Genomic DNA, 18,742 nt, shown 5'->3' on the forward strand with positions numbered 1-18,742 from the left:
TTATATAAAGGGCATGGAAGGGTAAAGAAGGTACCAAAAATGATACCAGAGCTGAGAGGTTATACCCATAAGGAAACATTGAACATGCTGGAGCTTTTGAGGGAAAACAGGGATGACCGGATAGAGGCCTTGAAGATTTTGAAAACAGTTTAATAGGATAAATGTAGAGAAGATGTTTTCATTTCTGGGAAGAACAAAACTAAGGGCCACACATAAGATAGTCACTAATAAACCCAATTAGGAATTTAGGTGTAACTTCTTTACTCAGAGCACAGCTAAAATGTGGAACTTATTACTGCCAAAAGTAGTTGAGGCGACTAGCAAGAATGCATTTAAGGGAGAAAGGAATAGATGAATATATTAATGGAGTTAGCTGAAGAAGGATGGGAGGATGCTGATTGGGATCATTAACACTGGCATAGATCTGTTAGACTGATTGGCCTCTCTCTGTGCTATAATTTCTTCTTCAACCCATTCAGTTACTTAATCAAAGAACTCAAATTAGGTCTGAGATACTTTTATTAACTTATTCTTCAAGTGAGAAGTAAATTTGTTCTTGACTGTTCTCGCTAGTAATTTTCTATCTAGTGACTGCACTGATTAACCTGTAGTTATTTGGTTTATTCATCTCTGCTTTCCCTGAACAAGGGTGTAAATTTTTAATCCATCAATCCTCTGGCACCAATGCCATATCCAAGAAATAACGTTATTTAAATTTATTTTTCAGGTCACTGTTCCCCAACGAACTGTGCAGCATGGATGCACTGAAACCAGATCTTCAAAGAATGGTAAATGTTAATCCTTATTGCCAGCCAAACAGTCAGTTAGGACAAAGAACACAACACAAGAAATGGGATCAGGAGTAGACCATATGGCCCGTCAAGCCTGCTCCACCATTCAAATCGATCATAGCTGACCTTGGGCTTCAACTCCATTGTCCTGTCTGCTTCCCATACCCCTTAATTTCCCTGAGAGACCAAAAATCTGTCTCTTCCACTCTTAAATGTATTCAACCCTCTGGGCTAGAGAATTCCAAAGATTCACAACCCTTTGAGTGAAGAAGTTTCTCCTCATCAGCTCTAAATGATCGGCCCCTTATCTTGAGACTGTGCCCCATGCCTTGGATTCCCCGACCAGCAGAAACAATCTCTGAGTCCGCTCTATCAAGTCCCTTCAGAATTTTGTAGGTTTTAGTGAGATCGCCTCTCATACTTCTTCATTCCAGAGAATTATAAGCCCAATTTACTTAGCCACTCGTCATAGGACAATGACAATTTAGACAGACCAATTTAGTGAACCTTCGCTGTATCGTCTCCATTGCAGGTATATCTTTTATTAAATGTGGAGACCAGACTGCACACGGTATTCCAGATGCGGTCTCACCAAAACACTACAATTGTAGCGAGACTTCTTTTATTCTTGTACTCCAATCCCCTTGTACTCCAATCGCCTTGCAATAAAGGTCAACGTGCAATTTGCCTTCCTAATTGCATGCCGCACCTGCATGCTAACTTTCTATGTTCCTTGTATGAACACACCCAAGCCTCTTTGACCACCAACACTTAACAAGCTTCTCACCTTTTAAAAATATTCTGCTTTTCTATTCTTACGATCAAAGTGAATAACTTCACACTTCCCTTCATTATACTACATCTGCCATCTTGTTGCCCACTCACTTAACTGCTATCTTCACCTTCAACTCTGTCAGAAGCCTGGAATCCAAGTCATCCAGACAAGGTGACTTACCCACCTTCGGTATGGCCAGCCTTTCCAGTACATCCTCCGTCTCAATTTTCACTCTATCAATTGCTTCCATTATCTCTGCTTTTACCAATATTTTCTCAGCACCCTCTACCTTAGTAAACAAAGATATAAATTACTCATTCGGTATTCTAGCCTTGTCCTGTCACTCAAAGCTTATTTCACCTTCTATGTCCCTAATAGGCCCCACTCTGCCTCATAGTACACATTTAATGTTTACGTGCCCGATTGAAGATTTTTGGGTTCCCTTTTATGTTGACCACCATTCTGTTCTCATTCTCTCCTGGCCAGTCTTATTTCCTTCTTCACTGCCCCTCTGAATCTATTACATTTGACCTGGTTCTGATATGCGTCATCAACTTTTTTTCTGTTTCATCATAATCTCATCATCCAAGGAACCTTGCTTTAGCTTCCTCTACCATTCACCCTTGTTGGGATGTATCTAGCTTGTACCTGCATCGTCTCTTTCATAAACATATGAAATAGGAGCCATTCTGCCCCTCGAGACTGCTCCGCCAAACATTAAGATCCTGGCTAATCTGTGTTTCAAATTCCACATTCCCATCTACCCCTGATAACCTTTGATTCCCTTATCTAACAAGAATCTGTCTACTTCCGCCTTAAAAATATTCAATGACGCTGCCTTCAGAGGCACAGAGTTCCAAAGTCTCACAACCCTCTGAGACAGAAAATTTTTCCTCATCTCTGTCCTATAAGAGCAGCCCCTAATTTTAAAATAGCGCCCCATAGTTCTGGATTCACCCACAGGAAACATCCTTTCTACGTCTACCCTGTCAAGGCCGATCAGGATCTTATATACTTTAATCAAGTCACCCCTCACTCTTCTAAACCCCAGTAGAAATGGGCCCAGTCAGTCTAACCTTTACTCATAAGGCAACCCGCTCGTTCCAGGTATCAATCTAGTGAACCTCCTCTGAACTGCCTACAATGAATTTACATCCTTCTCTAAATAAGGAGACCAGAACTGCATACACTATTTGAGATGTGGTGTCACCAATGGCCTGTATAACTGAAGCATAACATCCTTACTTTTATGTTCAATTCCTCTTGTAATAAAGTATAGCATCCCAATAGCCTTCATAATTCCTTTCTGTACCTGCATACTAACTTTTTGTGACTCCTGTACGAGAACACCTAGATCCCTCTGAGGCTCGGAATTCTGCAGCCCTTCTCCATTTAAGTAATACTGCACTTTCTTATTCTTCTTGCCAAAGTGATCAACTTCACATTTTCCTACATTGTACTCATCTGCCATATTTTTGCCCACTTGCTCAACCTATCTATATCCGTCTGCAACCTCCTTATGTCCTCTTCACAACATACTTTCCTACCTATCTTTGTGTCATCTGCAAATTTAGCTGTCATGCCTTCAATCTCCTCATTAAGTCATTGATGAAAATTGTAAAAGCTGAGGCCCCAGCACAGACCCCAGCGGGACTCCACTTGTCACCTGCTAATCAGAAAAAGACCCATTTATGCATACTCTCTGTTTTCTGCCAGCCAGCCAATCTTCTATCCATGCTAATACATTAACTCCTACAGCATGAGCTTTTATTTTTTCACAATAACCTCTGATGTGGCACCTTACCATATACCTTCTGGAAATCCATTCACAGGTTCCCCTTTCTCCACAGCACATGTTACTCCTTTAAAGAACTCCAATAAATTGGTTAAACATGATTTCCCTTTCACAAAACCATGCTGAATCTTCCCGATTAGCTTAAGTTTCTGCAAGTGCTCAGCTATAACTTCCTTAATGACCAATTCTAGCACCCTCCCCAAGACAGATGTCAAGCTAACTGGCCTTTTCCTTAATTTCCTGTTTTCTGTCTCCCTCCCTTCTTGAATAGAGAGGTTATATTTGCTACTTTCCAGTCTGACGGAACCTTCTCAGAATCTAGCGAATTTTGGAAAATTAGCACCAATGCATCTACTACTTCATTAGCCACCTCTTTTAAGACCCTAGGTTGAAGTCCATCAGGACCCAGAGACTTATTAGCCTGCAGCTCCATTATTTTGCTCAGTACCACTTCCCTAGTGATTGTAATTTCACCAAGTTCCCCTCTCCCTTCCATCTCCTGATCTGCAGCTATTACTGGCATGTTTTTTGTATCCTCTATGGTGAAGACAGAAGCAAAATATTTGTTCATTTTATCCACCATTTCCTTATTATCTACTCTAAACTCTCCACTGTCACTCTAGAGAACCGGCACTTGCTCTTTTCCTTTCTAAATACCTGCAGAAACTCTTGCTATCCGTTTTTACATTTCTAGGTAGTTTCCCCTCATACTCTAATTTCCTTTTCCTGATTAATCTTTTAGTCATTCTCTGCCGTTCTTTATATTCTGACCAATCATCTGACCTGCTACTCATCTTTGTGTAGTTATACGCTTTTTCGTTAAGTTTGTTGCTTTCCTTAATTACTTAATTTATAATGAATGGTGGGTCCAAACTTTGGAATTTTTCTTTATAGTAGGAATATACTTATTCTGAGTATTCTGAAATATCCCCTTAAATGTCAGCCACTGCTTCTCTATTGATCTATCCCCTAGCCTAGTGTCCCAGTTCACTTCAGCTAGCTCAGCTTTCATGCCCACATAGTTGTCCCTAGTTAAGTTTTAGACCCACTCTTCTCCCTTTCAAATTGGATGTAAAATTCAATCATATTGTGGTTGCTGCTACCTATGAGTGCCTTCACTCTGAGGTTATTAATTAATCCTGTCGCATTACACAATGCCAAGCCTAATTTAACCTGCCCCCTGGTTGGTTCCAGAAAATGCTGCTCTAAACTCAGCTGAATCATTGACAACAATAACTACCTCCAGTGATGGTGTGTATTTCACATTATAAAGCTAGAGACTTATCTCCAAAAAAAAAAATGCTGCTCTAAGAAACTATCTAGAAAGCATTATGTGAACTCCTCATCCAGGCTACAACTGGCCAATCTGATTTTGCTAGTTTATATGTAGATTAAAATCACCCATGTTTATTGTCATCCCTCACCACAAGCACCCAATACATTGTCCTAGATTGTGGTTATTGTTAGGGAGCCTGTAGACCACTCCCACTAATGAATTATTTCCCCTACTATTTCTCATCTCCACCCAAACCCATTCCACATCCTGATCCCCTGAACCAAGGTCATCTCTAACTATTGCACCAATGCCATCCTTGATCAACAGTGCTGTCCCTTCACCCTTACCTAGCTTCTTATTCTTCTTGAATGTCATATTCAGGACCCAATCCTTGTCATCCTGTAGCCATTCTTCCGTATTAGCTATCAGATCATAATGTGCGCTATCAATTCATTTACTTTGTTATGAATGCTATGCACAGCCTTTAGTTTTATCTTTTTATTATCTTTGTAACATTTGGTCTTGACTATTGACGTATTCTCAGGAAGGGGCGGAGAGATACAACCTGCTATTCTATGATCCTCATTTCTCTTACTAATGTTATGGTCCCCCGTCTTGAATCTACCCCTTGATTTGCCACACCTATCCAAGCTTGATCCCCCCCCCCCCCCACAAGTTTAAAGCTCTCTCTACTTCCCTGGCTATGCGATTTGCAAGAACACTAAATCCAACACAGTTCAGGTGTATACCATTCCAACAGTACAGCCCCCACTTTCCCTAGTACTGGTGCCAGTGCCCCACAAACCAGAACCACTTCTCCCACAGCAGCCTTTGACCCAAACATTCATCTCTCATTTTATTTGCCCTATGCCAATTTGGCTCAGCTGATAATCCAGAGATTATTATTTTTGAGGTTCTGCTTCTTAATTTGGTACCTAGCTTCTCATACTGACTTTGCAGAACCTTCTTCCTTGTCCTCATCACATTGACATTAGCCCTCTTCCAAACTCGTCTTTTTATATCATCTCTTGCTTTTCTCCAATGCTAATCTAAACCTTATGATATGATGATCACTCTTACCAACTGTTCCCCCACAAAAATCTTGACCCACTTCATAAGCCCCACTAGATACAGCAATGCCTTCTTTTTAGTTGGGCTGAGAACATACTGAAATATTTCAGAAATTTCCCCCCCATCTTTATTCTAAAATTATTCCAACTGATATATGGATAATTAAAAACCCTAGTATCACCACGCTACAACCCTAGCATATTTCAGTGATTTCCCTGCAGATTTGTGCCTCTTATCCTCTCACTATTTGGAGGCCTTTAGAATACCCTTTTTTTATACCCTTTGTTACTTAACTCTAACCAAATGGATTCTGCCCTTGCCCCCTCAAGGACATCCCCTCTTTTGAACACTAAAATGCCTTCCCTAATCAGTTCTGCCACCCCACCTCCCTTTCTTCCTTCTCTATCTTTTCTGAACGTTTTATATCCTGATATATTAAGCGCCCAGTTCTCATTATTTTTCCGTTATTGCTGTTGCATCATCTTGCCAAACGGCGATTTGTACTTTTAAACTTATACAGGCAACCAGCAATGCTCCAGGCTCTGCCAGAGTCGGGGAGAGTTCCAGACACAGTCCAACTCCTGATGGGCTTTAGAAAATTAATCCAGACATTGAAATGCAGTTTGTGAAATTCCTGCAACATCGAACCAGAGTTGAATTAGGTGATGACTGGGTAGGAGTTGCATGAAGAGAGTGAGCAGAGTTGGGTGTGGGATGGGGAGGGGAGTGCATGGAGACCCAAGGGCTCATGAGGCAGGGACAAAAAAAAAGGCCTTCACAGAGCTACAGAAGGCAGTGGGAGGAGGGGAAAGAGAAGACAGGATGTACAGGAGCATTCTGCATCTGAAATAGTCACCAGCAGTCTGGGTCATCTGTAAACAACTGTATTTTCGGTCACATAACTAGTAGGGTCAGTTTATGGGCTATCGATTCGTCTTTCCTGATTTTCAGAGACTGATGGGTGGATTCATTGAAACAATTTGAGACATTGGTCAAAATATACCTGGCATTGTGAAAAAAAATCCTTATTCTCATCATTATTGAGGCACACCTTACTTTCCTGAGAAGCTTCACATACCGTATCAATAATTGTGTTATTGCAAAACTGCGTTTTGTTTTTTATTTGTATTCAAAAGGTCATAAGAAAATAGCATCAAAAGTGACCAGAGGTTTGAGTCCTACTGCCCCAGAAAACTACCAGAAAGATAATCAAACTCTGCTACTCCAGGTATATACATTCCTTCCACACTGTGATCCAGACTCTGCTACTGCAGGCATGGCCCCTTTGCAGTGTCTCTCAGACCCTGATACTGTCGGTATATATGGACCTCTCATGGTGTAAGCCCAAATCCTGTTAGTGTCTAAAAAATGCATGCTAAAGATTATTGTTTATTTCATTCATTTAATTTTCTTGCTGTTTGTCATTCTACATCCCACTTAGGGGCACTCTATGACCAAACTGACATTGTACACTGGGTAAAATCAGCATCAAGTGCAGAAATATCATCAATCTCTAGGCAGTCAGGTTTCACAGTTTTAGAAAACAATTTGATATTCAGGTTGCATGTACAAGAAGCATGAACTGAGGTTGTAGTCAGCCAATGCATGCTGTTGGTCCTTCATAGTTTGAGAATGGTGCATCCTGACCTGACCGGGCCTTGTAACAGTTGTCGTGGGCTGCAGTTTTAAAGGACAAGTTTTGAACAGTGCAGCTTGTGCTATCAGGGATGAAAATATTTATTTTCCGAGGGCTCTTTTTGAGATTTTCTGGAGGGTTGTGTCTTGATTTTTGGGGGCTGGTTTTTGGTTTTCAGGGGCTTCTTTTTCATTCTCACCAGCTCCTTTTATTAGGTGATGCAGTCATGTAATAGCATTACCTTCTGCATTTGTGGTGAACTTCTTTAGGGTTTGCTTCTTTAGGTGGATAAGCTTGCACAAATACCAAAGATTACGTGTGTCTGTGTATTAAATCTTTTAAATTGGAGTCTATAAATAAGGTTTTTTTTAAATTGATGAATAAATCTCCTATACTGTTTCCATTATGGAAATTCTAACTACTTGGCACAAGGCAACTTAATGAGTATGAGTATCATATCTGCAGCCCCTTTTGAAAAGCAAGCAATTAGCACTCGGCAGCATTCTTGAATCTCAGAAGACTTAAATAAATCAATATTTATTGTACTTCCCGAAAAGCTCGGGGCAATTGAATGTTGAGCTCCACCTGATGAGTCACATTACTAAGGTCCTTCTTCAGGTACTGAAGAACGAATAGGGCCAGAAGCAAGGTAAAGCCAGAAATTTCACCTCCTTAATGTGGTTTTGTAAAGCATAGAACAGGAAATGCTATATTTATGCTATGCATGCTTTCAGAAAGAGTCACAGAGATGAAAAAGGATGTATTCATGTATTTTATTAATTATAGTAAGGCATTGGATAAGGTGAAACATGAAGAATTGATGAGCATGATAGAACCTCTTGACCTTGATGGCAAAGCTCTTAGAGCCATAAAAAATCTTTGGGAACAAATTGCATTCTCAAGTTGAGAATGATCTAAGCGATTTTGTGAAGATTAAAAGAGGGGTCAGACAAGAGTGTGTTTTCTCCCCACATTTATTCAGTTTGTATAGTTGAAATATTCTTAGAGAGATTGAAGACCTTCCTGGATATTTAAGTTGGAGGTTACAACAGTAATAATATACGCTGATGACACTGATGTACAGCATATAGTCAAGAAGGCTAATGGAATGCTATCCTTTATTACGAGAGGAATTGAACATAAAAGTAAGGATGTTATCCTTCAGTTATATAGGTCACTGGTGAGACTACATCTTGAATACTGTGTGCAGTTTTGGTCTCCTTATTTAAGGAAGGATGTAAATGCGTTGGAGACGGTTCAGCAGAGATTTACTAGATTGATACTTGGAATGAGCAGGTTGTGGAGGATAGGTTGGACAGGCAGGGCTAGTTTCCACTGGTGTTTAGAAGAGTGAAGGGCGACTTGATTGAAGTATATAAGATACTGAATAGTCTTGACAAGGTGGACGTGGAAAGGATGTTTCCTTTTGTGGGTCTAGAACTAGGGGGTACTGTTTTAAAAATAGGGGTCGCCCTTTTGGGACAGAGATGAGGAAAAATTTTTTTTCTGAGGGTTGTGTGACTTTGGAACTCAGCCTCAAGGCAGTGGAAATGGAGTCACTGAATATTTTTAAGGCAGAGATAGATTCTTGTTAGGCAAGGGAATCAAAGGTTATCGGGGGTAGATGGGAATGTAGAACTCGAAACACAAACAGATCAGCCGTGATCTTATTGAATGGCAGAGCAGGCTCCAGGGGCCGAATGGTCTACTCCTCCTATTTCATATGTTGCATGTTTTCATTTTGTATTGCCAACCCTGAAGACAAACTGCAAAAGATTCTGGATAGAGTAGTGAGTGAAAGTGAGAAGAAAAGGCTGAGGAAAACAAAATGTCTAGTGGTGTCCAAAAAGAAAATCATACCAGAATGTAAGATCACAGTGAAGAATGAAAAGTTTAAACAGGTAGACAAATTTTGTTACTTAGGAAGTACATTAACGTCGGATGGAAAGTGTGACCAAGAACTAAGTTGAGGGATTGAGATGGCCAAAGATGCATTTCAAAAAAATGAAAAAGATTATGATCAAAATTAACCATGAAAACAAAGTTCAGAATCCTGGAATGCTACATCACACCAATTTTGACATATGAAAGCGAGTGTCGGACAATCAGTGAAGCAAGAGAAGAAATGAAGTTGCAGGTTTGAGCTTTTTGAGGCAAATAATGAAGACAAGCAACACTACCATTAAAGAGGTGCTAGTAAAATCTGAGACCAAAATAACTCTGCTGATCAAGGTCAAGAAGAGTTGGAATTTCTTGGGCACGTAATTAGAAATCATGATTTTAAAAGTCTGAGGCTGCTGGGAAAGATCGATGGTAAAGAGATCGAGTTTGACAAAGGATGAACTTTCTAAAGAGCCTCGCAAACTGGATGAGTGTGCCACCAACAAAGATGATCCATGACTCTCAAGCAAGATTAACATGGAGGTCCGTGTTAGCCAATACCCTCCCAGGGCATGGTATCTGAACAGAGAACTTCAACTTTCTTTTCCCTCAATGCTTCCGTTTAAAGTGAGTGCTGACGAACACAGTCAGGATACTGACTTCCAAAGGTCCAAGTGTGAAACAAAGAGAATACACTCAAAATTAATGCTTCAGCACCGAGCTAACCATCAGATAACAAATTGCTTAATTCACAAACATTTCACATTTCAGTGATTTTTTTTTTTGTCCAAGCTAATACACTTTCTCTCATGATCATCCATAGTTTAATAGATCAATGAAGCAAAGGAACATTAAATGTTCTTTATACCCATATTAAAAGTAAAGGACAGGTGTTTTATTCTCAAATGGAATTGGTTGGGGAGAATCAATCTTTAATGAATCGGAAACAAAAGAAACTCAAATAGAACATAGCTCCAAGAGATCGTAAATCTATCATTCGGATATTAACATGTCAGTACCAACTTTTTCTTTCTTTACAGAAGCTTTACTGTTCATATTTCAAAGAGATGTTTTGTGGGATTAGTGTTAGGAACTAGAGATAACTAACTTAAACTATATTTATATTTGTGGGTTTTAGGAATGAGTTTTAGCTTTAAGTTTAATTTGTATGTCTGTATTTGTGGTGTTAAGAAAGGGGGAAACTTGATTTTCAGTTTCATTTTAAAAGATGCCTGCATTCTAATGAGATTTTATGACTCTTGAATTAGACTCTTGTCTAGCAACAGGAAGCCTACACAAAGAGAGGGAGAAACAGAACAGCAGTTTTTTAGTTCATTTGAAACCAGGAGCCAGGAGGAGCTGGACAGGAGAGGGCGCTGCAGAAAGCAGATTTCCCATAAGAGCAGGAGAAGTTCCCAGAAACTAGGGAGTGGGGGAAAAATAGAAAGTCCCAAGAAGACCTTTAGTCAAAGGAAAAGAACAGGAAACTGGAAAAGATTCTGTTCAGTGGAAGTGAAAGCAAGGAGCAGAGAGGAAGCTTAAAGGGAGAAAGGTACAGGACTCAGACTGAAAGCAAAATAAGCTTGCAAGAAGCCTGAAGATCCAAGGAGACAACCAAAGGTCTGTAACTCTTTAGTGTGAGCAGGTGAAGCAGTGGTGTTCTGTTGGCACAGCTGAGCATCTGAGACTGTGTGCATGGAAGGCAAAGCTTGAATGCACGTGGCGAACCAGCAGAGAATAACACCAGAAGGAGAGTTCAAGATCCTGGTGGGGGGCCCTTGGGGAAGACATCCAAGAGAAAGTGTCATTTGGGAGAAGATTTGAAAGCAGGCTCTTCAAGACTAGAGATTGGAAACCCTCGTGTGAGAGACAGAATTCACTGAGACCGGTTGGCTCACGGTGTGACAAGTGTCTCGTGGGTAGTTGAGGAGTGATCCAAAGCATCTGTTTGGGGTGGCATCTGTCCCTTGATTTCAGAATGTGGTGTGTCTGACCACAGGTCGCCTATTGGTACATGATCTGTGTATTTACTGTGAACAATAGAGTATAAGGTAGCTTTTGGAATTTGTGTTATCCTTATGAATCTGTATATATCTGTAAAGGTATAGTTGTGTGTGAGGGAGTATTGCAATATAGTTAATTTCTTGTTTAATAAATGTTTTATTCTTTTGTTAAAATTTCATCAGCTGACTCCTGTGATTCTGTTCAGTAGCCGTCCTCCATGTTTCTAAGCAAAAAATAAAAGTTAGGATCTATCAAGCTGGGTTCCACCCCGGGATCTGGCTTGTTCAATAGTAACCTCAGCTGGGATCATAACATGAGCCTTAGGAAGCATAAATAACCCTTTACAGCTTTGGTTATTTTTCAAGAGAACATTTTATGTGTCACTCAGAAGACCAAACCATTAGCCATCTGAGTTCCTTAGAGGCATGACCAATGTGCCACTGTATTAAAGAACATGGATATTCGTTCTGGTTTCATTCAGGTCGCGGGTGACCACAAAATAGTACAAATTTCCCGACCAGCTGCCCTCAGGGCTCTTTCACACTGATTGAAGATGCCTACCAGACAGCGGCTCCTTTTTGGTGATCGGACCTGGACCTTCAACACTCCCATTAACCGGCACTTCTGCAAATTTTCTCCCTTCAAAACGGCCTCCTCCCAAAGTAATTGGTGATGGCGTAGCCAAAAGCCTCCTGCATTGTGGCAACGGGACTGGCCAGAATTACTGCTCCAGTTCCTCCAAACACAGATTCCCTCCCTTCTGAGCTTGCTGCTCCTCCAATCATAGATTCTGTCTCTGGTGGAGCAGCAGGAGCAGGAGGGAGGGGACCTGTGATTCGAGGAGTTGGAGCAGCAAGCATGGGACAAACAGAATTTCTGATTGGAGGAATAGCTCCTCACAGATTCTGTCTGCAACATATGGGGGTGACTTTTCTCACATTTGCCCGTGTGTTTTGAGTTCTGCCCAGGTTTTTCCATATTTAACAGTTTTTGTAGTGTGTATATTACACTGCTGATCAGCATTCTTTGGTGTTGATATTGCCACTTATTGTTTGCTTTTCATGTTTCCCCCACCTCCCCAAGGTTGAAGCCTTGCAGTCCCAGTTGCAGGAGCAAACAGAATTGGCGAAAGATCAAATTGATGCGTTGTTGGAAGATCGAAGGATTCATACGGAGGAGGCACATGTGCAGCATGAACGGGATAAAGACAAAATCAAATCTCTGACAGACAAGTAAGTTAATGTAGAGTGCAACAACCAGTGATTGCTGTTAATGATTGTTTGAAATATAATCTTCTGCAGGCCTGTGATGAGGACAGGGTGCAGTGTTGAACAATAATGGGTCTAATGTGGTGTGCTCCTAGACTTTGATTGAGGAAGGTATCCCGGGACCTTTTTTTTTTAATTCATCACTGGCTGGGCCAGTATTTATTGCCCATCCCTAATTGCTCTTGTTCCGAGGATATTTGAGTGTCAACCACATTGCTCTAGGTCTGGAGTCACACGTAGGCCAGACCAAGTAAGGGACAGCAGATTTTAATGCCCCTAAAGGACATTAGTGAACCAGATGAGTTTTTAACTTAAATGGGCAATGATTTCATTGTCATTATTGGACTTTTGATTTCAGATTTTTATTGAATCCAAATACCACCATCTACTGTGGTGGGATTTTAACCTGGGTCCTCAGAGCATTACCCTGGGTCTCTGGGATACTAGTCCAGTGACAATACCACTATGCCACCACCTCCCCCAATTTGCTGGTGGAAAATTGACTAGTGATATAGGCTGAGCCAATAGCAGCAACAGCTTTTATTTATATGGCAACTTAACATGGTAAAATGTCTGAAGGATCCTTAACACATTATTGAACAAAATTTGACACAGAGCCACATAAGGAGATGCTAGGGCAGATGACCAAAAGTTGCAAAGCAAAAGGTAGGTTTTAAGGAGTGTCTTAAAGAAGGAATAGTGAGGCAGAGGTTGAGGAAGAGAATTCCAGAGTTAGGCTGCTGAAAGCAAGGCAGTACTCAGGCAATTAAAATTGGGGGTGCAGAAGAGGCAAGAATTGGGGGAAGTGTAGATTTCTTGGAGGGTTGTGGGCTGGAGGAGGTCACAAGTTAGGGAGGTTTTTTGAAGGGGCTGAAGACAATGGATGTTGAGTGAGCTGGAAGAGCAGAGAGCATTATGGAAGGAGGCCCAAGCATTTAAACAGAAGCACGGCAAGCAGTAGAGAGAGATGAACGACACAAGAAACATATCATTCATGTCATAGCACAAAAGGCAGGGATAGGAGTAAGTTTAGAAGTAAATGTTTACGTACTCGTAACTTAAATTATAACAAGTAATTACTTTAAAAACTTAAGTTGATTAAATGCATAAACTTCAATCAAATAAAACCAGATTACATAGAAAGGACAGGTGGTGCGCTGCAACTGCAGCATGTGGCAGTTTGTGAAAAATATTTCTGATCATGGGCAACCACATCTGCAGTAAGTGTGCACTTTGAGGAACTTCAGCTCAGAGCCGAAGCTTGAGGTGCAGATTTTGCAGGACATCAGGGACAGGGAGAGTTACCTGGACAAATAAAAACAAAAAGTGCTGGAAAAATTCAGATGGCCTGGCAGCGTCTGTGGAGAGAGAAATAGAGTTAACATTTCGAGCCTAATATGACTCTTCTTCCAGAGTTCTGAAGAAGTGTCATATTGAACTTGAAACATAATTCTGTTTCTCTCTCCACATACGCTGCCAGGCCTGTTGAATTTTAGCAGCACTCTCTGTTTTTATTTCAGGTTGCCAGCATCCACAGGATTTTGCTTTTATTTTAGTTACCTGGACACTTTGATTCAGGAGGCAGTCACTTAGGTTAGAAAGTGGTACAACACCAGCTAGTGGTCAAGCAGAAAGGGGACCTCACAAGCAGTGATGGAGCAACTTTGGCCGTTGACCTGATCGAAAAGATAGGAAGTTCTTGCTGCGTGTGTGAAGAGGGTCCAGGTGTGCAGAGTAGATGAGCAAACTGACAACAGCAGAGGAGGTCATTCTGGTGGGTGTAGGAAAAGGAGTGGGATAGTGATAGGAGACAGTAATTTGGAGGGGTAGATGCTGGTCCTACCTGCACCTTGGCACGTATTCCTGTTGGGGAAGAAAGCACTGTGAGGAGGGGTGGGTTTAGAGACAGGGACGCACTGTGGGCTTGCAGGTGGAGGGGAGCCCTGTGGAGGTGGGGAACCCTGACCCTGGCGATGATTTGGGTTGTGAGGGCGGTGGGGGGAAGAGCCCAGTAACTGGGATGGGTTTGAGTTGAGGGAGGAGGGGGACCCTCAAGGCACAGATTTGAGCTGTGAAACAGGGGAGGAAGGGAAGTCCAGTGACTGGAGATGGGTTGGGGTTGTGATGGTGGGAGTGGGGGATGCGAAGATGGGGGGGCTCTGTGACTGAAGGATTGATTTATAGTTTCCACATGTTGAAGTAATCCAGCTGATGTATTTTTTTTAAATTGAGAGCTGTTGCTGTTATTATTCATTCACAGGATGTAGGCATTGCTGGAAATTGCCCGTCTCTAATTGCCACCAAGAATGTGGTGGTGACCTTCTTGACAACTGTGGCCTCGATTTTAAAATTCTCACCCTTGTTTCAAATCCTTTCACACCCTCCCTCTCTCTATTCTCCACCCCAACAATCTTGCCAGTTCTCTTTGTTCTTCCAATTCTTGCTTCTTCCGTGTCTCCAATTTTCAGCACTCCATCATTAGTAGCCGTGCCTTCATTTTCAAGCCTCAAGGCTCTAGAGTACCCTCCTTAAACCTCTATGCCACCCTCCTCTTTTTAAGTCGCTCCTTAAAAACTGCCTCTTTTGATTTTTAAAAAATTATTCATTCATGGGATGTGGGCGTCTCTGGCTCAGCCAGCATTTATTGCCCATCCCTAACTGCCCAGGGCATTTAAGAGTCAACCACATTGCTGTGGGTCTGGAATGACGTGTAGGCCAGACCAGGTAAGGACGGCAGATTTCCTTCCCTAAAGGACATCAGTGAGCAATTAATTCCATTAGTGATTGCTTGCCCTAATATCTATCTGTGTCTCAGTGTCAAGTTTTGTTCTAGAATGGCCCTGTAGCATGCCTTGAGTTGTTTTATTACATTATAAATACAAGTTGTTGCTTGCTAGTCCATTTCAGGGCAGTTAAGAGTCACTACAGTGCTGTGGGTGTGGCAGGATGGCAGTCATACTTCCCGAAAGAGTATTAGTAAACTAAATGGGTTTTTACAGTAAATACATTCTATTTCCAATTTATTTAATTAACTAGATTTAAATTCCCCAGCTGCTGAGGTGGGACCTCAACTTCTCTCTCTGAATCATTAGTCCAAGCCTCTGGATTACTAGTCCAACAATATAACTGCCATGCTACTGTTTCCGGCATGGAGCCCATATCACCCACTCTGAGATCATTGACAATCAGATATCTGATACTTGAACCAGGCAGCTCTGCCTTACTCGAGAGCACCTGTGCACTGATAACTTCATGAACAAGATTAGGCACAGAATCAGAAGGGGAAGATTCCGTCTGATTAACCTTCTCAACTCCTTTTGAGGAAATGACCCACCAAGTGGAATGTGGCGAGCTCCATATTGTGGTGTATCCAGGCTTCCAGAAAACTATTTGACAAAGTTCCACATGAAAGACTGAGTTTAGCAGAAAAAAAGTTTGAGGGAATTCAGGCAAAATCTTGGCAGCAAAGGTTAGAAGACAAATAGCAAGAAATGCCATGTGGAAGATCCATTTCGGCTTCCTTCTGAGTTCCCCAGCATCAAAGACGCCAGTGTTCAGTCATTTCAATTCAGTATATGCCTTAGCAAGAAACAGCCAATTGCACTGAATAGAACAACGGCTATGGGCCCTGACAGAATCCTGGCTGTAGTACTGAAAACTTGTGCTCCAGAACTAGCCACACTGTTAGCCAAGCTGTTCAAAGCCACAACACAGTTATCTACCAGACAGTGTGGAAAATTGCCCACATGCCTTCTCCACAAAAAGATGAAGAAATCCTATTTTGTCAATTACCACTCTATCAATCTAGTCTCAATCATCAGAAATGTGACAGGTGTTTGTGCTCTCAAGTGATGCTTAATCAGCAATAACCTCCCTGAAGCTCAGTTTGGGTTCCATCATGACCACCCAGCTCCTGATCTCCTTGCAGCCTTGGTTCAAATGTGGACAAAAGAACTGATCGTAAGGTGAGAGCACCTGCCCTTGACATCAAGGCAGCATTTGACTAAGTGTGACATCAAGGAGCTTTAGTAAAATTGAAGTCAATGGGAATCGTTGTGGTGTTGGGTGGAGGGGGGAGGTGAGGAGCTCTCTGTTGTTTGGAGCCGTACTTAGCACAAAGGAAGATGGTTCTGGTTGTTGTAAACCAGTCATCTCAGCCCCAGGGCAATGCTGCACGTGTTCCTCAGGGTAGTGTCCTAGGCTGTAACATCCTCAGCTGCTTCATCAATGACCTTTCAAAAGGTCAGAAGTGAGGATGTTCACTGATGATTGTGCCCTGTTCAGTACAATTTGCAGCTTCTCAGATAATGAAGTAATTGATGTACAGGCCTTTGGTGGGACCACATCTTGAGTACAGTGTGCTGTTTTGGTCTCCATGTGAATATTTGGAATTCTCTAACCCGGGGGTTGTGGATGCTCCATCACAATGTATTTAAGGCTGGGATACAGATTTTTGGTATATCAGGGAATTAAGGGAGATGGGGAGTGGCAGGAAAATTGAGTTAAATGGTGGAACAGGCTCTAGGGACCACCACCTCCTATTTATTTTCTTATAGCCAGAGCAAGACCTGTATTACATTCAAGAATTGGCTGAGAGGTGCCAAGTAACATTTTTGTCTCTAACAAAAGAGAGAATCTAATCATATTTCCTTGAAATTCAAGAGCATTACCATTGCTGAATCCCCCAATGTCAACTTCCTGGAAGTTACCATTGACCAGAAACTTAACTAGATCAGCTATATGAATACTGTAGCAATAAGAGCAGGTCAGAGGCTGGGAATTCTGCAGCGATTATCTTGACTCCCCAGAGTTCACCACCTACAAGGCACAAGCTGGGAGTGTGATGGATTACTTCCCACTTGCCAGGATGAGTACAGCTCCAATAATGCTTACCACCTTAAACATTCACTCCCATGAACAGTGACAGCAGTATATCCCATTTACAAAATGCACTACAGCAATTCTACAAGCCTCCTTCGACAGCACTTTTCAAACCCTCAACCTCTGCCACCTAGAAGAACAAGGGCAATAGACATATGGGAGCACCACCATCTGCAAGTTCCCTTCAAGACACACAGCACCCTTACTTGGAATTATATTGCTGTTCCTTCACTGTCATTGGATCAAACACCTTGAACTTCCTAATAGCACTGTGTACCTTTATCACAGGACCTCAGTAGTACTGGAATGCAGTTCATCATCTTCTCAAGGGCAGTTAGAGATCAGCAATAACTACTGCCAGCACCTCGCACATGTTGACATCCCACAAGTAAATGAAATATGGTATTTGTTGGAGGAGCTATGTTAGGATGAGGCTGGGTAACTACTGAATGGATGCTGCAGGTGTTGGTGCTGAGATCACCACCGTTTGGAATTTACTTCAATGATCTGACTTGGAAATCAAATCCAATTGGTCAAAAATGCAGAAGATGCTAAACTAGGAAGGATGGAGATCACAACTCAGAATTGACCAAATCAGACGGATGTAAGTGAATTGAAGAGTAGCCAGTGGAGTTTAACAGGAGGTTCAGCACACAGGATGAATCAATGGGCAGCACAAAAACAATTTGGTACTGAGTTAATAAATAAAGTTAATAGAAACCTGAGGGAGTTAACCGACTCAACGTGGTCAACCAACAAAGAGCAGCAGTATACAAACCCAATTGGGTATTGATCTCCTTTGCCAAAACAATTGAGCACTAGGAGTAAAGGTCAAAATGTACAGAGCTTTGATCAAACTATAATGAGAACTAGTCTGAAACAATAACAGAAAATGCTAGAAAAACTTAGTAGGTCTAACAGTAACTGTGGAGAAAAAAAAGTTAATGTTTCGAATCCATATGACTCTTCAGAGTTGAGGAAGAGTCATAAGGACTCAATGTCAGCTCTTTTTTTTTTACAGGATTGGATAAAGAGAAAAAGAGAGGCTTATGGCAGATACCGAGGGCTCAAAACAGCGGAAGCCCGGGAGGAGGGAGGAGTATAGAATGTGTAAGGGAGAACTTAAGGAAATTAGGAGAGCAAAAAGTGGGCATGAAAAAACATTGGCAGGTAAAATAAAAGAAAATCCAAAGTTATTTTACAAGTAAGTTAAGAGTAAAAGGATAACTAGGGAAAGAGTAGGACCCATTAAGGACCATAGTGGTAATTTGTGTGTGGAGCCAGAAAACATAGGGAGGGTTCTATATGAATACTTTGTGTCGGTGTTCACAGGTGAGAGGGATGACATGGGTATGGAAATCATA

At 41.6% G+C, this 18,742-nt stretch overlaps 1 protein-coding gene across 1 annotated transcript in view; it reads left to right on the forward strand.

Annotated features, from left to right (window-relative positions):
* Window positions 1–18,742, forward strand: part of ccdc77 (coiled-coil domain containing 77) — an 84,191-nt gene that overhangs the window by 31,418 nt on the left and 34,031 nt on the right. Inside the window, exons 5-7 of the mRNA XM_041216108.1 lie at window positions 728–788; window positions 6,845–6,936; window positions 12,313–12,461. Of these exons, the coding sequence (XP_041072042.1) occupies window positions 728–788; window positions 6,845–6,936; window positions 12,313–12,461 (302 nt within the window). The remainder of the gene's footprint in view (window positions 1–727; window positions 789–6,844; window positions 6,937–12,312; window positions 12,462–18,742) is intronic.

This window comes from Carcharodon carcharias, chromosome 21, assembly GCF_017639515.1.
Source record: "Carcharodon carcharias isolate sCarCar2 chromosome 21, sCarCar2.pri, whole genome shotgun sequence".
Classification (NCBI taxonomy): domain Eukaryota; kingdom Metazoa; phylum Chordata; class Chondrichthyes; order Lamniformes; family Lamnidae; genus Carcharodon; species Carcharodon carcharias.